At 45.0% G+C, this 20454-nt stretch overlaps 1 protein-coding gene across 1 annotated transcript in view; it reads right to left on the bottom strand.

Annotated features, from left to right (window-relative positions):
* The window catches only part of CUZD1 (CUB and zona pellucida like domains 1), a 253994-nt gene that overhangs the window by 48948 nt on the left and 184592 nt on the right, over positions 1–20454 (bottom strand). The window contains exon 8 of the mRNA XM_078643992.1: positions 17391–17659. Coding sequence (XP_078500118.1) covers positions 17391–17659 — 269 coding nt within the window. The remainder of the gene's footprint in view (positions 1–17390; positions 17660–20454) is intronic.

The following is a 20454-nucleotide window of genomic DNA, read 5'->3' as shown; positions in this document are numbered from 1 at the left end:
AAACAGAGTGCAGACGTCTCCTGAATGATAGAACGAATTATGTACTCCTAAACATAGACCCCACAGAGGCCCTTAGGGATGAGATCATCGAATTAGTGTCTGAGGCAGAACACAATGATTGGATCTCACAACATGAGGCGAACTTCCTGACAAAATCTGACGGTAGAATACCATACTTCTACATCTTACCGAAAACCCATAAAAATAGGTTCCCCCCCCTGGACGACCGATAGTCTCCGGGATTGGTTCTTTGTTAGAGCCCTTATCCCAATACTGTGATTTCTTTTTAAAACCTATAATTCAACAGACGGCTACCTACCTAAAGGACACAAAGAGTTTACTGGCAATGCTCAACGGAATTGTTCTTCCTGAGGGCCCTATATTCTTAGTCTCTCTAGATATAGAGAGCCTTTACACCTGCATCCCACAGGATGAAACCCTCACAGTACTTGCGAATGCTTTGAATAACTCAGAATGGAGGTATAGGAGTCCACCCTCTTTTGCGGTGGATTGTGCTACTTTAGCATTAAAAAATATTTATTTTCAATACCAAAATGATCTCTTCCTTCAAGCCACGGGGACCTCAATGGGCAGCACCTTCGCCCCCAGTGTGGCAGGGCTTTACGTGTATGAATTTGAGAGTAAACACATTTTCCATGCATCTAATCCCTTCCTAACCAGTGTGACATTCTGGCGTCGCTATATTGACGACGTGCTGGTTATTTGGAGTGGCACTGAACTACTTCTCCAAGAGTTCCTAACATGGATTAATACCTGCAATGCTCATCTCAGATTTACATACAACTATAACCAAAATGATATGGTTTTCCTAGATGTTACAATTACAAGAACAGGCAACCAGCTAAAAACAAAAAATTACCAAAAACCTACATCAAAGAATAACCTCTTACATTTTACCAGTTTCCACCCCCGTCCTCTCAGGGAGAATCTCCCGTACGGACAGTACTTACGTCTGAGACGTAATTGCAGTGAGATTGGAGATTTTAAAGATCAGTCTGCAGAACTCACAAAAAAACTCAGAGTACGTGGATACCCTCAAAAAATTCTGAACAAAAGCTGTAAACGGGCAAGAAATCAACAGAGAGAGGCCCTACTAGAGGATTATCCGAAGACTTCTGATAACGAGATCCCTCTTAGATGCGTCACAACCTATAACTGTTTGTCCAATACAGTTAGCCGATGCATAAACAAACACTGGTCGATCCTCACAAGCAATAACCACAATTGGAACAAACCACTCTTCTCCCATCGGAGAGCGAGAAGCTTGAGAGATTCATTAGTTCACACACGTCCAGCATTAACAACAGGACAATTTGAAAACACAGTACTCAATACGTGGGGGCTCCCACCAGTTCTAGGTCACCACCCTTGTGGTGGTTGCAGTGTCTGCCACCTGACGTCTGCATCAAAAACTTTGGCCTTAGAACCAAATAAAACATGGTACTTACGACAACATACAAATTGTAATTCCATTAACGTAGTCTACTTAATCACCTGTCCTTGTGGACTACGTTATGTCGGAATGACGACAAGACGCATTAAGCTCAGGATCACCGACAAAACTTACTGCACACTACATTGAAAAAAATCACACCCCAGAGGACATCAGATGGACAGTAGTGAAGCAGGTACACACCAGCGTAAAAACACAGGAATCGCTATTCGAAAAAGAACAACGTTGGGTGTACCGTCTGTCTACCCACCTACGGGGTTTAAATGACAACATCCCATGGGGTAGTGTAATGCGACGATAATTCTCTCTGTTTTACAGCAAATGACTCCTGATTGTACCCATTAAATATGATAAGCCCAGACAACATGCGGTTCTACTATGACTGCCAGTTCGGATTATTACCGTGAACAAATCAACCATATTGAGGTCCGATTCTAACACATCCGTTTAGGACCACATATTCCCTGTTCACGCAAGAGTGTAGAACCTGAGGAGTTAATTCATAAAGGAATATTGTTCAGCTTTTCCTTACCAATAAAGTTACCTTGAGCTCTAAATAACAACACTGTCACTTTAAGACCCAGTAACAACAAACGTTACGTCTGACGCTAGTACTACGTGAAACGGGATTCGCTTAGACCATCACGTGTCAGGCGCGACGCTACATCTTCTGCTTGGCGTTACGCGTCCACCACTATTCGGGGGTGGATGTGCACTACGTAGGTCACAACGTGGGGAGCCATCGGAATGAAGGTGGGTGAAGGTGGGTGATACTGTGTGGAGTTCCTTTACATGCCATACAGATTTCTCGATATTTCAGAGCGGGTTGTAATGATGCCCTCTCTCTATGTTTACCCATCAGTTGGTTCCGATGTGAAGAAAACCCCTGCCACCGACCCATGAAGTAAAGCGCACTTAACCTTCACGTAATTACAAATTCATACGTTCTTTCTCGATGTACATAGTGCCTTCAGGTCCACAATGCGGGTTGTTTTTACTTTAACTGTTTTTAAGTACACGACCTGGCATTGACAAGTCGTTTTCGTTTTGAATTGCACATTTCTATTTGATCTTTAGTTTAAAGCAGTGATAATTATTAAATTTGGGTTGTGTCTTGCTAATTGTCAAGACACAGTTCGGCCCATGCTTGGGCCCATGGGGTTTGTTTTGAAGGGCAGAATGGACCATCACCTACAGCCCCGTACAATTACAATCCAAATATTTTTGGTCACAAGACTATCCATAATATGAATTCTCATTTGGTTAGTTAAGAGGGTAATCAGTGGAGTGCACTTATTCCCAGGGTGTCGTACAACGTAATCGTGGTATATAAAGGAACGCACTTACTATTTTCATTCATATGACTGCTTGTATGTGCCTCTTTGTTTTTCTTTCCACAGATTTAAATACCTGGACATACCAGGGTGATCCGGTACTAACAACCGTGAGTTTGAAACCGTTTTGTAATCACACTGAGGTTAGTGTGCGCCTTAGCGTGCGTACACCGCCCAGTGTCTGTGATTAGTCCTGATGAAAGCTCGGCCAAAAAGGCCATAATGAGCAGAAACATGTCGACCACTTGTTGCACTTAATGGGACATTTTGACTCAAATTTATAGTCAAGCCTGTCCATTAAACATTTTTAATAGTGTGCCTGCACTAACCTTTATTAAAGTTTGGTTTAGGTTGGAGCTCGCACTCTTTTAATTTCAAACCTTTTTTCACTATCACTTTTCACACTGTTTTTAATCATCAAACCAGCTCCACTGCAGTTGCAGGTGTAGTAGCACACCGGGTAGGCATTCGGCTCGCCCGGTGAAAAAAACCCAATGATGAAGCATGTCACCCAATAGACGGGTGAGTGAGGGTTTTACAAAAAAACAAAACAATTTTTTGTATATTTTCACTTGGCACTCACTTTTTTCCCCTCTTTATTATTATTTTTTAGTTTCACTCTTTTGACTAATTATTGTTGAGTCACTCCTTTGTTGCTTAGTGATATTTAGATTGGGGCAGAGGAGTGTCCCTTGAGCCCTTTCTCTCTTGTTGTTCTTATATATTTTACATTTTACCCATGCTGTTATCACACTGTTATACACCGTCCAAAAGAACTGACCTAACTGTCACTTGTGGTGCATGATGGGAGCCTGGAGGCTCATGGAGGTCTTAAAGGCACGGCGCCAAGTTTTTCAGTTGTTACTATGCAGCCTATCTAGGCTAAATCTGCCTCTATGATCCTGCCTGTTTTTACCATTGAAAATAAAGGTTGTGTGTTTCAAAGAAACCCAGGGCAGTGTTTCTTCTTTACATTATCTTATAATGTAATGTATATGTCTTTATTTAGCAAATGTAAATGTTTTACATGCAATAATGGCAGTTTTGAGCCTAGTATGGTGTTTTTCAGGCTACATATGTATATGTATATGCATATTATCTATATATATATGGGTAGTTTATGTGTATTTATATGTATTTATATATATATGTAGATATATGCATATTATTGGCTATTGCTCCGGGGTCCCGCACGTGGGCGGGACTATTCAGTGCTTATGACTTTTTTTTTTCTTTTTTTTTTTTTTTTTTTTAAAAACCTTTATTTGAGTATGCAATAAAATACAAGGATGGGCCTACAACCACACGGGCCGGCCGCTAAAGAGGAGAAAATACACAATATACACTCCCGTAGCGGTAACGATCAATCGTCAATGCAATACTCCATATAATAGACAGAACAAAAACAGATTTTGTTTTATAAAAAGGAACAGACACACAAAAAAGGCGAAAGTGTATTACTGAAGGTCAGCCCAAAGGACGGGAGGGGACAGCAACAAAAATGGAATCAAAGCTATAAGCTCCAAAGAGCCCGGATGGGGGGGGGACGGGGCACGAAGGAGAAAAAGAAGAGGGGGGGGAGAGCCGGAAAACCAGCACAACCCCTATATGCAAGGTTCCAAGAACGCTCGCCTAAGGAGACCGGGAAAGCTCAATGTCATCCACAAGGGGAGGAGTACAGATGGCACCACGATATTCATTCCATTGACCCCACACCCTAGTCCATGCCCTGGGTCTGCCCCTAGCCACGTAGACAGTCTTCTCACGGAACATAGACCAATCCATGTCGTCTTCCCATTTCGATAGTTCAGGGGGCTTGGAGGCCCCCCAAAGTTGAGCAATATCTCGCTTCGCAACCATATAACCCAGGGTGGCCCACCTAGTCTGGGCCACCGAGCAGTCAGTGGGCTCCCAAACATTCAAAAGACAACGACGAGGTTCCGGACACAAGGACACCCCTGTCACCACAGCCATAACCTCAAGCACAGCCGTCCAGTAAGCAACCACCATCGGGCATTCCCAAAGAATATGTAGGAAAGTCGCACTCAAACCACATCCACGCTTACACAACCCATCGGAAGAAAAACCCATCACAAGCAAACGAGGTCCCGTAACATACACCCGATGAAGGATCTTCAATTGGACCAAACGGAGACGAGCCGGGATAGCCACCTCTTTAGGAGAAGAGAGGGCCGACTGCCAATCCTCGTCATCAAGCTCCAAACCATCACGAACCCATGCCTCCCGGAGTCGAACCAACAGATCAGTCCGATTATTAATCAGTTTCTTGTAAATCAGGGAGATAGTGCTGTCAGGAAGATGTCCGTCAAGGACACGGTCTTCAAGGGGGGAAGAATCAGGCGGAATCTCACCAGGAGCAAATACAGCGGTCAAGGCGTGCCTAACCTGTAGGTATCGAAAGAATTCCCGACCACTCAAGCCATATTCAGCCTGGAGGGCCTGAAATGTTCGCACAGAGCCCTTGGAATACACATCTCCCACTTTAGAAATTCCAATCATGTCCCAGCGATCGAAACCCTTGGTAGACCAAAGACCGCCCAGACGTTCGGAAGCATAAAGCGGCGTGGCTAACGTCAAGCGATCCTCCCAGCCCAGGCCACGAGTCGCGGCCCGCCACACCGCCAAAGCAATCGACGTAGGACCCACAAGATGGCGCCCAGCAGGGCGAGAGTAAAGCACTCTGTTAAAGTCACCTCCCGGAAGTTGAAGTCTATCCATCTCAAACGCCGGATTACTACCCGGCGAGAACACAATGTGGTTGATAGCGGACAAGTGTGAGGCCCAATAATACCTCTTAATATCGGGGAGTGCAATGCCACCGTCATACCAAGGAATGGAAAGCTTAGCAAGAGCAATACGCGGGCGTCCATCCCAGACAAGTTGTCTCTGAAGGGTCTCAATCTCCCGAAAATAGGACTGAGGAACAGGATCATAATAATTCTGGAGAGCGTAAAGAAACCTCGGTAACGACATCATCTTAAACAGGGCAGCCCGACCAAGGGGAGACAAGGGAAGCCTGCGCCAACGAGCAACGTCCAAACGCAGTCGAAGCAACGGAGGAAGGAGATTACGATCAAAGCGAAGAGACGAGTCCAGAGTAACGAAAACTCCCAAGTATTTGAAACCATCCCGGGCCACCTGAAGAGGGAGCCTGCTCGGTAACGGAGGCAAGACACCAGACAAAACATACACACAGGACTTGGTCCAATTGATTACGAGGCCCGAGTTAGCACCAAAGGACACAAGAACGTCAAATAAAACAGATAAAGACTTACGAGGGGAGGTAAGATACAAGAGGATATCGTCCGCATAGAGCGAGACTCGGTCCTCGAAGTCCGGGGCCCAGCGGATCCCTTTAAGGGACGGTTCCCAGCGGAGCCAGGCCGCCAACAGCTCAAGGGCGAGCGCAAACAGTAGCGGGGACAAGGGGCAACCTTGGCGGGTGCCCCTGCCCAGGGGGAAGGGAGCAGACACCCTACCATTCACAACAACCTGCGCCAAAGGTTCCGCATACAATAACTTAATCCAGCTAATAAACTCGCACCCGAAACCGAATTTCTCAAGAGTCGCCCATAAATAAGGCCACTCCACAGTATCAAAGGCCATGGAGGCATCCAAGGACGCCAAAATGGCCGGTTCAGTCAGTAGCCCCGCCCTCGCTATCACGCCGTGAAGACGACGTAGATTCAAAGCAGTGTTGCGATGCGGGATAAAACCAGATTGATCCGGATGAACTAAGTCCCCAAGAACCGATAGGAGTCGGGTCGCCAAAAGTTTCGCCAGAACCTTGGGTTCAACATTTAGCAGGGAGATGGGTCTATATGAGGAACAAAGGTCGCGAGGTTTACCGTCTTTAGGGATGACGACTATCGTCGCCAAACGCTGATCATAGGGAAGGAGGTTACGCTCACGTGATTCCAAAAACATATCGCGGAGATATGGCGCCATTTTATCGGGTCGCAACTTGTACAACTCAATAGGCAAACCATTTGGACCCAACGCCTTGCCCGAACGGAGCGAACGAATGGCAGTAGCTATTTCATCAACCGTAAAGGGGGAGTCCAAAGCGATACGGTCCAAATCAGAGACACAGGGCAATGCAATATCACGCAAAAGGAGGCGAGAGTCAGCCACATCCCTCACAGACACAGGAGCATACACAATACGGAAATGTTCCGCAAAACGATCTACAATGGCGATCGGATCAATCACATTTGCACCACTCGCAGACTGAATCACAGGCACCACACGATTAGCTCTTTCTTTCTTGTCCAACCACGCCAGGAGTTTACCCGCCTTATCACCAACATCATACAATCTGCCTTGTTGCTCACGAAACATCACTTTTGCAGCGTCAGTAACTAGGGATTTATATGCAAACTGTTTTAGACCCAGGGCATGAAGTTTCTCAGGCGTGACACCAGATCCCAACTCGTCCTCCAAGGAAGAAATTTCCCCCTCGAGGTCCACTACCTCCCTCTTCCCGGCTTTCTTAGCTTCAACAATCAAAGAAAGGGCCTGTCCACGAATCACAGTTTTGAAGGCTTCCCACAGGGACACCGCCGAAGGGACCGACCCCTCGTTTTCCAGGAAATAAGCATCTATGGACTTGAGCAAGAGGGCACGAGTCTCAGGGGAGGAGAGATACCATGGGTTAATGGGAGCCACTCGGCCCACTGCCTCTATCCCAACCTCAAAACGAAGCCAGAGCGGCGAGTGGTCAGAGATGCCCCTTGGCAAATGTATAATCTCACGGACCGCCGACGACTGGGCAGCGGGCATCAGGAAATAATCTAGCCGAGATAGGCTACCATGGGCACCAGAGTGAAAAGTGTATTGAAGCTGAGTAGGGTGTAACAACCGCCAGCAGTCCACAAGGCCAAAAGTATCCAAAAACCCACCCAACCAACGCTGGGCATGCGGGGTATCCCTGGGGGGATGGCGATCGTGAAGGCCAGAAAGCACTGAATTAAAGTCACCGGCAAGAAAGAGTACACTATCAGGAAGGCCCAACAAGACACGGCCTAAATCAGTGAAAGTAGCAGTTTGCAAGCCTGGGGGGACATAAACATTAAAGAGGGACAGGGTGCGGCCCTCATATCTACCCACCAGAACAATATATCTCCCACGGTCATCCCGAATCACCTCATCTATCGCCAGAGGGAGGGAGTTACGAACAAGGATACCCACACCCCTGGATCCTGAAGTAAACCCCGAGTGTGCCACAAGGCTGTAGCCCCATCTATTCATTGCGTTACATACATTCCCAATCAAATGGGTCTCTTGCAGGAAAACAATGTCCGGTGACAAACGTCTTATATATTTCAACACCACACTGCGCTTGATGCGATCTCCCAGGCCATTAACGTTCCAGGAAACAAATTTCAACCCCCTACCCCCCATCCCACCCACCCGAGCCAGGACCCCCCATCCAAGAGCTAGACATCAGAAACATCAGTAAAGACAGAAGCAATTCGCCTTGAAAACAACACACAAAAAAATAAGAACTTCCCATCCCCCCTCCCCCAAGCTGAAAGGAAACACCCCCCACCCTGCACCCCTGCAAAAAGCTAAAGAGCCACCCCAACCTGCAGTGTGCCTGTCGCCCCATAACCCCTAGTCCACACAAAGACCCCGGAGGAGGAAAGGTCTCCGTTCCACCCGCCCCCAGACTACAGTAAGAGCAAGAAACAACACACAAAAAATAAATAATCACATTGCAGAGGTACGCCGGCCACCACTCCTGGGAACGTATTCAAAACGAGACATCAGAGTCAAACAATCAGATCTCCACACCACCTTCGGCACCACCAGGGTGAGCGGCAGATTCAGTCTCAGGAGGACGGTCAGGCAAGGAGTCCAGCCAGTCATTAACAGCATCCGGTCTATCAAAGAACAGAGTACGCTCATTATACTCGACACGAAGTCTGGTGGGGAAAAGCATAGCATAGCGTAGACCCCGATCTCGAAGACGTTTCTTAGCACCACGAAACTCCATCCGTTGTCTTTGAACCTGTTGGGAGAAGTCCGGGTAGAAGTTCACTGTGGCATTCTCGAAGGCCACCGGGCCCGTCACCCGTGAGGCCTGCAGGATAGCGTCCCGATCTCTATAATGAAACATTTTAGCCACAATAGGCCTTGGCGGAGCACCCGGTTTAACTTTGCCCCCCGGGACACGATGTGCACGTTCAACCGTGAAAAATTTGGTAAGCCCGGAAGGGGCAAGATGGTTTAAAATCAGACCCTCAACCAGGAGATCAACAGAGTGGGGTTCAGGGTTTTCCGGTACACCAACCAGGCGAACATTGCAGCGACGTGCCCTGTTTTCAAAATCCTCCAGGCGTCGGGTCATGAAGTCGTTCACCCGACGAAGATTCCCAACCTCTGTCTGGAGCTCCGAGACGTCCTTCGTGAGGCTAGACGATTTAATATCCAATGACTGCACCCTCTCATTCGTCTTGCCGAGATCAGCACGAATCAGGTTCACCTCGATGGCCACGGTGTCAAGTTTGTGGGCCAAGGCCTCGTACTGAAGGCCGGTGGATTCCCTCACTCCCGAGATGGCGCCCATGATATCCTGTAGGGAAGGCTCCGCCGACTCTTCCAAAATTCGTTCAGACGCCGTACTGTGGCCAGGTAGGGCAGCTCCGGGGGACCCCTTAGATTGAGTATAACGGTCCATGACATTCGTCTGAACCGGCGCTCCGCGCAGAGGTGTTTTCGTCTTGCGCGTTTCTCTGTCCCCTCTGCCCGCCATTTTGAAGATGCGTCACGGGACAAGCCACCAGGGTCGACGGGCCAAATACCCAAAACTCAGGATCAAAAGTACAGCCAAAAGAAGGGCTCAACTCGGGAGGAGGCCACCAAACCAGCAAGTAGACAAGAGGAAGGCCCCGTGTCCGAACTGTCTCCAAGTCTCAGCCAAGCGCGATACGCACACTCGTGGCACAGGTCGAGACAGAATCGAAACCGAAACTCAGGAAGGGGGTCTCACAAGGCCAGATCTCCTGCCGTTGTTGTTCAATTCCAGGACGGCCACAGATCTGAACCCCGTCCCGGGCGCACCTCAAGGGCGGAGCCCAAAAGTTCAGACCACCGTAGCTCAGGAGTACGAGATCCAAAGCAAATTCCGAAAAGTGCCAGGGTAATCAGCCAAACGTCCTCTACTTGAATTCTTACAAGAAATCAGGATCTAGTCAGGATAAATCGCCGGGAGCGGCGAGGGTCCGGAGAGCGCTGTGCTCAAGCGGCCATCACGGATGCCCGCCAAGCTCCTCCTCCAGTGCTTATGACTTTGATGAGTATACCCCTGGAAGAGAACTAGGATTACAGGTAAGTAACTTATCCTTACCAGGCCTCTAGGTGAACGCGTTTGTCACGCCCCCAGCACACGGCCACAACAGACGATCTTCTAATTAATGTACGACCCACATGGCATGAAGGGCGGAACGTAGCACACGCCCCCAGCGTTTCTCACGCCCCCAGCGTGCCCCTTGATGCGGCGCAATTGCGTTTACATGGCATGAAGGCCGGACACACGCCCCCAGCGTTTCTCACGCCCCCAGCGTGCCCCTTGATGCTGGGCAGCAACGAAATTGGCGCTTGTATGTACGACTCACATGGCATGAAGGGCGGACACACGCCCCCAGCGTTTGTCACGCCCCCAGCGTTCGCCACGCCCCCAGCACACGCCCACAACCCACGATGTGATGGCCGTACCACACGCCCTCAGTGTTAGTCACGCCCCCAGCCCACGCCCACAGCAGAATGCAGACACGCCCACAAGAGACTACTTTGCTGGCACGGTTCTTTTACCTTTTAAATGTATAGAGGAGTTGGCCTAACGGCTAAGGCGCTCGACCTCGGACCTGGGGATCTGGGTTCGAGTCTTGGTAACCACGCCAAACATCCTGTGATTCTGGGCAAATCACTTAATCTCCCCGTGCCTAACAAAAATTAATGTTTGTCCTCATGTAACGTAACTGGTGCTATGTAAAGCGCTCTGATACCTGATTCAGTTCGGGTCAAGTTCGCCCTATATAAAACTCTGCAAAAAAAAAAATATATATATGGTGGCCGTCTGTATAGCCTATGTCCTTCTGCTGCAACTGCCCTTTCCAACGCTGTATTGGGTGTTGTGATTTGTGCTGTGCTTACTGAGATTACCCGCCTCAAAGGTTAGGGCTCTCTCTTTATAATATTAGTATGGATTGGCATATTTACCTTACCTGTAAATCGCTAGTATATGGTAGAAAGTGTATGCAAATCCAGGGTCTGAGAGTTAAATATCACTAGTGGACTACAGGACACATTAAGTCACCGCTACAGTGACAGTGCAAAACATGACTGCAGGCCTACTACTGCAGCCTGTTAGTGCAGTTTTAAATCTGCAAATTCGACCTGTCAAAATAACCTATTTTGATTGACCTAAACTCTCCTTTTGAATATGAATAAGTCACCCTTACGTTCGACCAATAAGCAAGGATGCATGCTATATAAGAGTAGGGCATGTAAATGTTTAATATAAAATGTTCTTACAGTGACAAGGACCCAAAAGCTATTTTCAGTGTAACAGGTTTAGTTGCTAGTTGTACAATAATTGAATTGATTGGTTAAAACCAACCCGATTGGTTAAAACTAATAAGCGCGCAGGATATCCTTCTGTTCCAAGAAACTTCGGCTACTCAAGACTTATTTATTGATGATTTTGAATGCCACAATATTCTAGCAACATCCCCTAAACATGGTCGACCATTTGGGGGACTATTGATCTGGATTAATATCACTGCTGGTGGCAGCACTAAAACTATGTACGAATAATAACAATTTTCAGGCGATATTGTTTAATAGGGGGTTTCTTTTTTCCTAATTAATTTTTATAATAATGACTTCCGTTCCATACCAAATGGAAATTTTTATAAATCTATTCAATTTTATCACATCTCTTCAAAAATCCAAAGACTGTTTTAAGTCAACCGGAATCTGCCTAGGCGGCGATTTCAAAGCCAAATTACCCCAACTGTGGCCAGGAAAACAACCATATAGCAACAGACAAAAATGTCACAGGGGCAATGAATTAGTGGGTCATTTGAATAATCATCATTTAACTAATATAATGGAGATTGCTGCTATAACAAAAGATAAAGCTTCCCCGGAGCTGCATTTAGAAGAAGGGGATTTCTATCCACAATTGATTATGTCTTTATTTCTCCTGTCTTCGAGATCAGCCTGTTGAAAGTGGAAAATATGGCCAAAGCCTTTGGGGATCATAATCCAATCCAATAGTACTAAGACTGTCCACTGTCCCAACACCTACTAGAATGTGGTACCAGGAGTATATCCATGTCTATGGCGGGGCACTAATAATGCTGAGTTATTTAGTACAATGGTTAGGAAAAACCTGAGCCTTATTAATCTCTGTTTGGAGGCTCAGGACCCACACCCGAGGTAATTATTGCCTTTACCAAACTTTGTGGAGCCATTAAATCCCTACTGCCAAACCCATCACCACAGCGCAACGTGAACCTAAATGGTTCAATCATGAGTGCTCAGTGGCCAACAGGCAGCTACGAAAGTTCCTGTCACACAGCCCAAGGAGTAACTCATTGGTCAAGCTATCAAGGTAGACGTATAAGTGGGCTATCGCCAACAGCAAGCAAGAACTATTAAGTGAGCACTGAGACGCACTTGTTAATGCTGCTAGCTTCAAAAATGTGATTATATTCTGGACTACTGTTAGAGACCTAAGAAAAATGGGGCAGTTGTTAACCCCCATAAGCTACAACATAACAAGTGCAACCTGGGAAAGTTATTTTTTCACAATTTACTTAGCGCCTGAATTTGAACTCGACCCCTTTAAGCACAGGGCTCCATCTGTGGTCCCAATATCGATAACAGAGGTTGAGGAGGCCATACGCCAGATCGTGGGCAATAAAGCCCCTAGCCCTGATGGGTTACCCACTGATCTCATCAAATATAAACTTGATTTTTGGGCCCCGTTGTTGTAAAATGTTTTTAATAACTTATCAATGCTCCTCTCCCAAAGACATGGACCACTAGCATCATTGTTCCTACTTTTAAAAAGGGCGATCGCTCGCAACCGAGTTGTTATAGGCCGATCTCCTTAATAGGCAACACCCTTAAAATTTTGGGAAGAGTCTTACATAATAAAATTGTTACTTGAGCTGAGGATGATCACATTTTAGAACAATGCCAATTGTGTTTTAGGAGCAAAGTTGGCACAAATGAGCAGTGTTTAAACCTTAATTTGATCATTTGGAAGTACACTATAGCACAGCACTCGCCACTTTATTTAGCTCTTATGGACCTGACCTCTGCCTTCGACTTTGTTAATAGGTCCGGTTTATGGTCTATTCTCCTAGCTTATGGCTTGGCCCTTATCCACTTTCTGGCCTACCTACACACTGACCTGAAAGCGCATGTCAGGATTGGTGGTGGGGTGAAGTGTCCAATGATATCAATGTTGGTAGAGGGGTTAGGCAAGGTGTGCATCCTAGCCCCCTCCTTTGTATTATCTATATTAATAATCTGCACAAATCCCTGATCACACTCACTGATGACGGGCCCAGAGTCAAAGACAAGCCCCTTCTGGTGCTTTTATATGCAGATGATGCAGTTTTAATTGGACGCACACCCAATGTACTATGGATTTCATGACTGGTTTAGACTTATGCACAAATTTTAGGAAATCATTTATAAAGTCATGTGGGCCAAGGAAATATCCCCTAAGTTCTATCGCTGTGGGAGACCAAAAACTAACTTGCAATGCCACTTTTCCTTACTAGGGGATGGTCTTTGCTGCGAACGGCACCTGGTCTGAACATATGTTTTTCTGCCAGCACAATTTCTCAAAGGCCACTAACTCCATCCTTAGTCTCCCCCGCCCAAAAAGATCATGAGCAATTCGAGCGATCTTAAATTTTTTTTAAATCACAGTGCATACCAATAGTAACCTATGGTGCAGAGGTTTGGGGGCATTGCTAAAAGCTCTAGTGTCCAATTAGAGGAACATTGTGCAGATAGCTTTTGGGTGCATCAATCCCTACTCCTCAGTACATATGCCATAGTGAACTAAAACTAAGCTATATCAAAGATTCTATAAGGGCACATCCTGCATTGTTTTGGCTTGCTATAATGAAAAACCCTGTAGCATCTCTCACTAGGGAGATAATAGATTACTGTACTGGTCTTGAAAAAGGGATTGACATCCAATGGCTTGTTGGGGTTAACAAGAGCTTCAAAAGTATTAATTTCGAAGGACTGTTTTAAACCCAAACACAGCTGTGACTATAGATAAAAAAATCCCTGAGTCTGCACTGTATGCGCTTTATAGCACGGAAAGATCATAGAGGGAATCAAAGAAACAAACCGTCGCTAAATTTATCCCCATTGAGCTAACCGAACACTGCTTGCCCAGCTACATTACATTACAGATGTCGCATTGGGAGAGAGGACTTATTTTTCGTTTAAGAGCTGTGACTAAAATATTTGCTCTGTTTTCCCTTGGGTATAATGCAAACCTTGATTCCATGTCATGGCTATGCGATGGACAGAGCGGACAAACACTTTTACACTTTTTATTCTTTTGTAAATTTTATACAAAATATGCACAATGGCTGCTAATTCAGTTTTTTTAGACTGTTACCTATCCAATTAACTGATTCCCTCAGCTGCAGACTCAAACTGGAAAATGATTAATTGATTCTGCATGTTGGCACTTAAATCAATGAGTGACCCATAAAGCACACTTGCACTTTGTTTTTAACACTGTATTTTTAATACTGTCACTGTAATTGTTTACTATTTTGCCCATTTGTTAACTGTTCACTGTACTATGAATTGTAATCATGCTATTTAACTGCTCTATTGTGTGATTTTAATCCTTGTACATTCTCTACTTTTATGGATACGGTGTTATTGGAATAAAGTCTAATGGATTGGATAATAATTAAATTAAGTACTGTTATCTCTGCCTAGAAACCAGCTAAAAAGGCAACTCTTGGACTCTTTAAAATAATGTGGTATAAGCCCAATTCCTTGGTAGTCAGGCTTTTATAAATATTTTACAAAAGGTAGTTTAAATAGTCCCATTTTGCTTGCTTAAAGCCTCTAGAAACCCATTTATATGATGTTCCAGCTGTCATCCTGGAGCTGAAAAGCTCCTTGATGAGGTGTGAACTTGCTCCCATTGCTAAGACAAAGGTCTTGGGTGGGAGGAGGTGTTCTGTTCCTCTGACATGGTGACCATCTGGGTATGCCAACACCTTAATTAACTCAGAGGCCTACACTGTCAACTATCACAGGCAGATGTAACTAATATCTTGACCTGCCCCTCTAGCCAGCCAGGCACTAATTCCAATAGGAGAGAGCCTGCCCCCCAAAACGGTTTTGATTAACACAGAGGAGGGTGGCCAGAGGGCATAGGAGTTATGCAGAGGGGAACATTTTTGTCATGTTGGATTTGGATAGAGAGGAGGGACTGTGGGATTGTGTGCAGTAGAGCACACATAACCCGCTGCAAATCTGGGTAGGGTTACCCCTGTGAACCTTTTCTCTTTTACTTAGGAAGGGGTCAGGAGCCTCCTCCCCCTGGCTGGGACAAAAGTGTGGAAAACTCTTGGAAACACTGTGGGACCTGTGGAAGACAGCAAAAGGTATGCACCTGCTGTTGAGACCTGTGAGGAGAACCCCAAGGGCTGGAACTACTCCCATGTGTACCTAGGATCAAGAAGTGGTCTCCAAGTGTTAGTTGGCTGGCCTCCTTTCTTTTAAGCTACAGGGACACAAAATCTGCAAGAATCCTACCTTCTTTGAAGAGACCAGCTGATCAGTTTCCACTGGACCACCCTGGATCATGCCAGAGACTTTTGTGTGGTGAGTCCTGACTCCCAAGTAGTCTTCCAGAGGTCCTGGAACCCTTGGCTAATGTCCGTGTTCTCCTCTTGCCTAACCCTAAATACTTGCTGGTTAGAAACGTTTTGCAATTTGTTACTAGAGAACCGTCACAGGTCTAGGGCCAACCTGCTAGCTGAGCCACTGAGAGTGCATCACCTGTGGGCCTGACTTTACTGTAGCTCCTATTCTTTTCTCTTAGCACTGGAATCCATTGACGCCCTCTTGAATTCCTGTCCACAGTTTCATTGGCACTGCCGTCATGGATTATGCAATGAAACCAGAGACCTCTGGGGAGAAAAAACTTGAACTTCTGCCACTGGAACTTTTCATGCCTAAACCAACAGTTGCGAGAGGCTCCATCTAGACTAACAAATCTGTTGACGCTGAGCCCTCTTCTCTCAGTCCATTTTCTGCTTCCACGTTGGGAGGTAACTTTAACACCTCAAACTTGGTCCTTGTATCTGACCCGTGCTCAATTACAGTTGGCCTTAAACCATACCCTTATTCTGGTTCAGCTCAACCAAATGACAGCAGTTTGTGCTTTTTAGCGCTATTTTTATTTTTAAAAATGAAAAATCATATCCCTGGTTCCTTTTATTGGATGCTTGTTGTTTTGGTGTAATTCCTATCATTAATCATTAATTAATCCTCTATATAAATCGGGGCTGGATTTGTATTGTGTTCTGTTTTAAACTTTGTAACTGTTTTAGTACTTTCTAAAGCTTTACAAATGTTCTTAAGTTAAGTCTGCCTGTTTTGTGCCACAGCTACCTGGGGTTAAGCTCAGGTTTAAATTACTGAAATATTTATTGGACCTAAGAAGAATAGTGACATTATTATTTGTAGCGGACTACTATCCACCCCAACTAACAATCCGCTTTTTCACCAGTAGTTACCGCCATTAGAAGTTGATAGGTAGGCAATTCATATTCCTCTCCCAATATAAGCTTCTTCCTATCTGCTATCCATCTCACTTTTTTTTATCTTTCGCATTGAATTAGCTCTGTTGAAGACCCTTTTGACAATGTGCAGAGATCAGGAGTACTAAACATTTTTTGTAAACCACACAGCCACCTTCATCTAATGTTGCAATTGCTCTAGATAATGACACTTGCGAACCACAAAATGTGCTACCTACAATTCCATTCCTTTAGATCCACTAAGTAATGTATTTATAAAGTATTCATGCTACACCATGAACATATTAGCGTATATCATACCACCCATTGAACACCTAGCTGTCCATCACTTTCAGCTCAGTTCATGCATTTTTCCTGCTTCCACAATTGGCTGGATTCCGGTCTTCAGAAGTACAGAAATACTACCCTTCACCTGATCATCCAGTGGTATGATTATTGAAAACCACATCTGATATTTTTACCTTATCATACCACACACCCCTCTGTTGCTCACTTGCTTGTTCTTTTAGGTCAAATGATGTGTACTGTGATCAAGGACCACGCAGCCCACTTTCTCGGCCAACCAGTAGCGATTTCAGCACAGACCATTGGTTATCTGATCAGTCTGTGACACTTAATATATGCCACACAGCACTTTCACCACCCATTGTCCCATTAATTCAAAGCACTTTTCACAGGTGTGAGGGCCTTGTGGCACTGTCACCTCCGGCATTGTGATCTGCTCACCTGATTGGTCCAAGGCACCGTGATTTGCTTTGAGGCGAATTGGCCCCACCACAGCATTGACTGTTCGACGGTGGGAACTCAGATCTCTCTTGTGTCGAGGCAAGCACCCTTGAGTACAGCGTGAGTTAGTATCATTTCTGTCACACACCACCACTTTGCACTGTAGGTAGATAGATGGCTGCTGTTTCAGGAACTTGAAGGCACTGAACTGGAATCTTCCATAACTTTCATGGAGCGAGTTGATATGACAGGTTTCATCCTTCTCACATCTGCAAGATAATGAGATTAAAGCTGGATGTTGAACTCTGCAGCTGAACAAGTTGTTTCTGCCATTGTAGAGTCAGAATACCACAATCTAAATACACCCTATTGTAGTTTTGTGAGGATGACCATTATCTATACATTTGAATTATCAACATTCTTGTCCTTGGAAGAACATCAGACGTTTCTAGAGTGACCATTTCACACCATGATAGTAGGGGCATTTGAATGATGAATTATGAGATCTGTTAGACTCAATGACCTCAGCCTACGTAGAAGGGAGTATTACACAAGTTGTATCAACAGTGTGCCACAGTTGCATATTCCCTCTGTAGAGATGTCATTGAGAGGACAAGAGATTTTGCTAGTGACATGTCTGGCTCAAAATAAAGACCCTTGGAGTTTGGTGGGTGGTAGTCGGTCAGTCAGGGTGGTGGAGGACATTGTTTGCTGCCATGATGGACTACCACTTGCCAGATTTAGAGATCACAGCTGGCCCGGTGGTGTACCTTCAGAGGAACCATAGTCATGGTTAAAAATGTCCCTGCCTATTTTTACATAGCACCCTTCCCTTGGGGCACCAGGATAAACCTTTTGGGTGACTTATATGTAAAAAGAATGTAGTTTTATTCTTTGGAAGTACCTTTAAATCTAACGTCGAATTTGCATGTACTTTATTTTTAAAAGCAGCTTACAAAGCAGGGCTAACCTTTAAACTGACTGCAGGCAATACAGCAGTGCACACGTAAGTGCCTCAAAGCTGCTGAGCCTCTAAACCTACATGCCCTACTATAAGCTAGGGACTTAAAGGTAGGTTGTCCGCACCAATTGTAATTACAGCTAGTTACTATATATCTTTTTATTCAGAGCATTGGCCCTGGGGCTGGCAAGCAGATCCCAGGGCGCAGACCAAGTCAGCTGCCACCAGTATCAGTCAAAAAAATGGAGGTGATCAGGGAAAAAGGATGACTTTCTCTTACTTTAACTCCAGTTTCAGCTTTCTGTTTGAGGGAAAATAGTGTTCTATTGTTAAATCCAACTGGCCTAAAATGTATCCTAGGTTTTTATTAAATTGCAGTTTAGGAAGCCTATCACTTTCTAGCTGACTCCAAGTACATTTTAGAAGTAATAGGAAGAGTGAACCAATATCGAAGAATATTAGTCTGTGTGTGAACCCATATTTCTTATGCCAAAACACTCCTTGGCTGATGAAACAGATCCTTGCAGCTTGCTATGTTTTCTTTGGACATTCTTCTCTGTGAGATAATCTTTCATTAGCATAATTCTTCATAGAAATCACTGTTTTTCCCTGATCGGTGAGCGGAGTGGATGTCTTTTCTAAAGCGTACGTTTAATTTCAATCCTCAAATGCTTCACTGAAGTACATGTGCACAAGACAGTTGCTGCCTTTTAGAGACACACAACATATATTGTTGTGTGCTTCACTCATACTCCTATTTATAGATATGTGCTCATACTGTTCCTTTGGAATAAAATGTTTCCTTTATCTGTTTCCATTGCTTAAGTCTGGAGGTGTGATAATACGAATTGTGGGATGTGCTACTGCAAACATATACTCTGGCTGGCCTGACAAAGAAGGTCACACTACAAGGCAGGATTTTATTTTCTATTGCTCTGCAACTTTCACATGCCCTAAATGAATAGATCTGTGTTCATTTCAAACGTCCAGAAGCCATCATTTGTACTCCTTCCTCACAGGAACTTTTCGTAATTTCCTGTCATGCACCCTTGATATGTTCTTGCTTCTCGAATCAGTCATTCAGTTCATGCTATATCATCTTATGTTATTTTCCATCTTTCATAACCCGTCGTATCAACTGTGTTCTTAACCTTGAGGGAGGTTAATTCCCTAAGGAAATTCTTCACGCTCTGGTTCTCTAGCACTCTCGACCCCTCACTGACATAATTTTCCTTGGGAGTTTCTCATCCCATGCTGCTAACCTGGGGGAATAGTTCCACATGTAAGTACCATGGAGACAACAATCCATGGTACTTAGATGTGGAACTATTCCATTTCCACACTCATTATCCTTCAACCCCTCAAGATAATTCTAGAATGTAATCAATAGGGTTCCCTCATTTTTCACATCCTATCCTGTTCTCTCTATTCCTGCCTTCTCCGCATAGGAGGGACTGTCACTAAACCCCATTGTGAGAAGTTACTCCCTGTAGCTTCTGTGCATCGGTAGCACAACCCATCTGGAGGCAATACTATAAAGCAGAACACTTAGTGTGTGGATTTTGTCTGAATATGTTTTTTAGTTGTATTTGAGGGTGGATCTTTCTAGTTAGCACCACTTAGTAACGCTGGCCTTCTGCTATAACTGTGACCTTGGAATCTAGCTTTCACCTTCACTCTCCATCGAAAATCAGGGCATCTGCATCGCTGTAAAACTCCACCTAATCCCTTAAGTCTAAATGGTGGTTAAATCTTGCACGTTTTATATCCATACTCTTGAATGGACCATCATATTAAACAGACTTAACTAAGGGAAGATCATATATACACAACATTCCCTATTTTCTCATGCAAGTTCAAAGGGCTTAGAATGCAGCAGGTTGCATCTTGCTTTGTCTAAAGAGAACTAGCCATATTACAACAGCTGTGTGTGTCCTGCCTTGGTGGCTGCTGGCCAAGTGGATCCAGTGCCAGTCTCTTTGCATACTTTACTGGGCTTTGTTTCTATTCAAGGTCCTTTGATTTCCTCCCTGATAGCACAACTACAAACTTTTGGTCTCCTTCGGAGTGCCTTGTCTTTATCTCATGCTCTGGGAGATCATG

This window comes from Lissotriton helveticus, chromosome 5_1, assembly GCF_964261635.1.
Source record: "Lissotriton helveticus chromosome 5_1, aLisHel1.1, whole genome shotgun sequence".
Classification (NCBI taxonomy): Eukaryota; Metazoa; Chordata; class Amphibia; order Caudata; family Salamandridae; genus Lissotriton; species Lissotriton helveticus.
The sequence above is the reverse complement of the archived record's forward strand: the minus strand, read 5'-3'. Positions and strand labels throughout refer to the sequence as shown.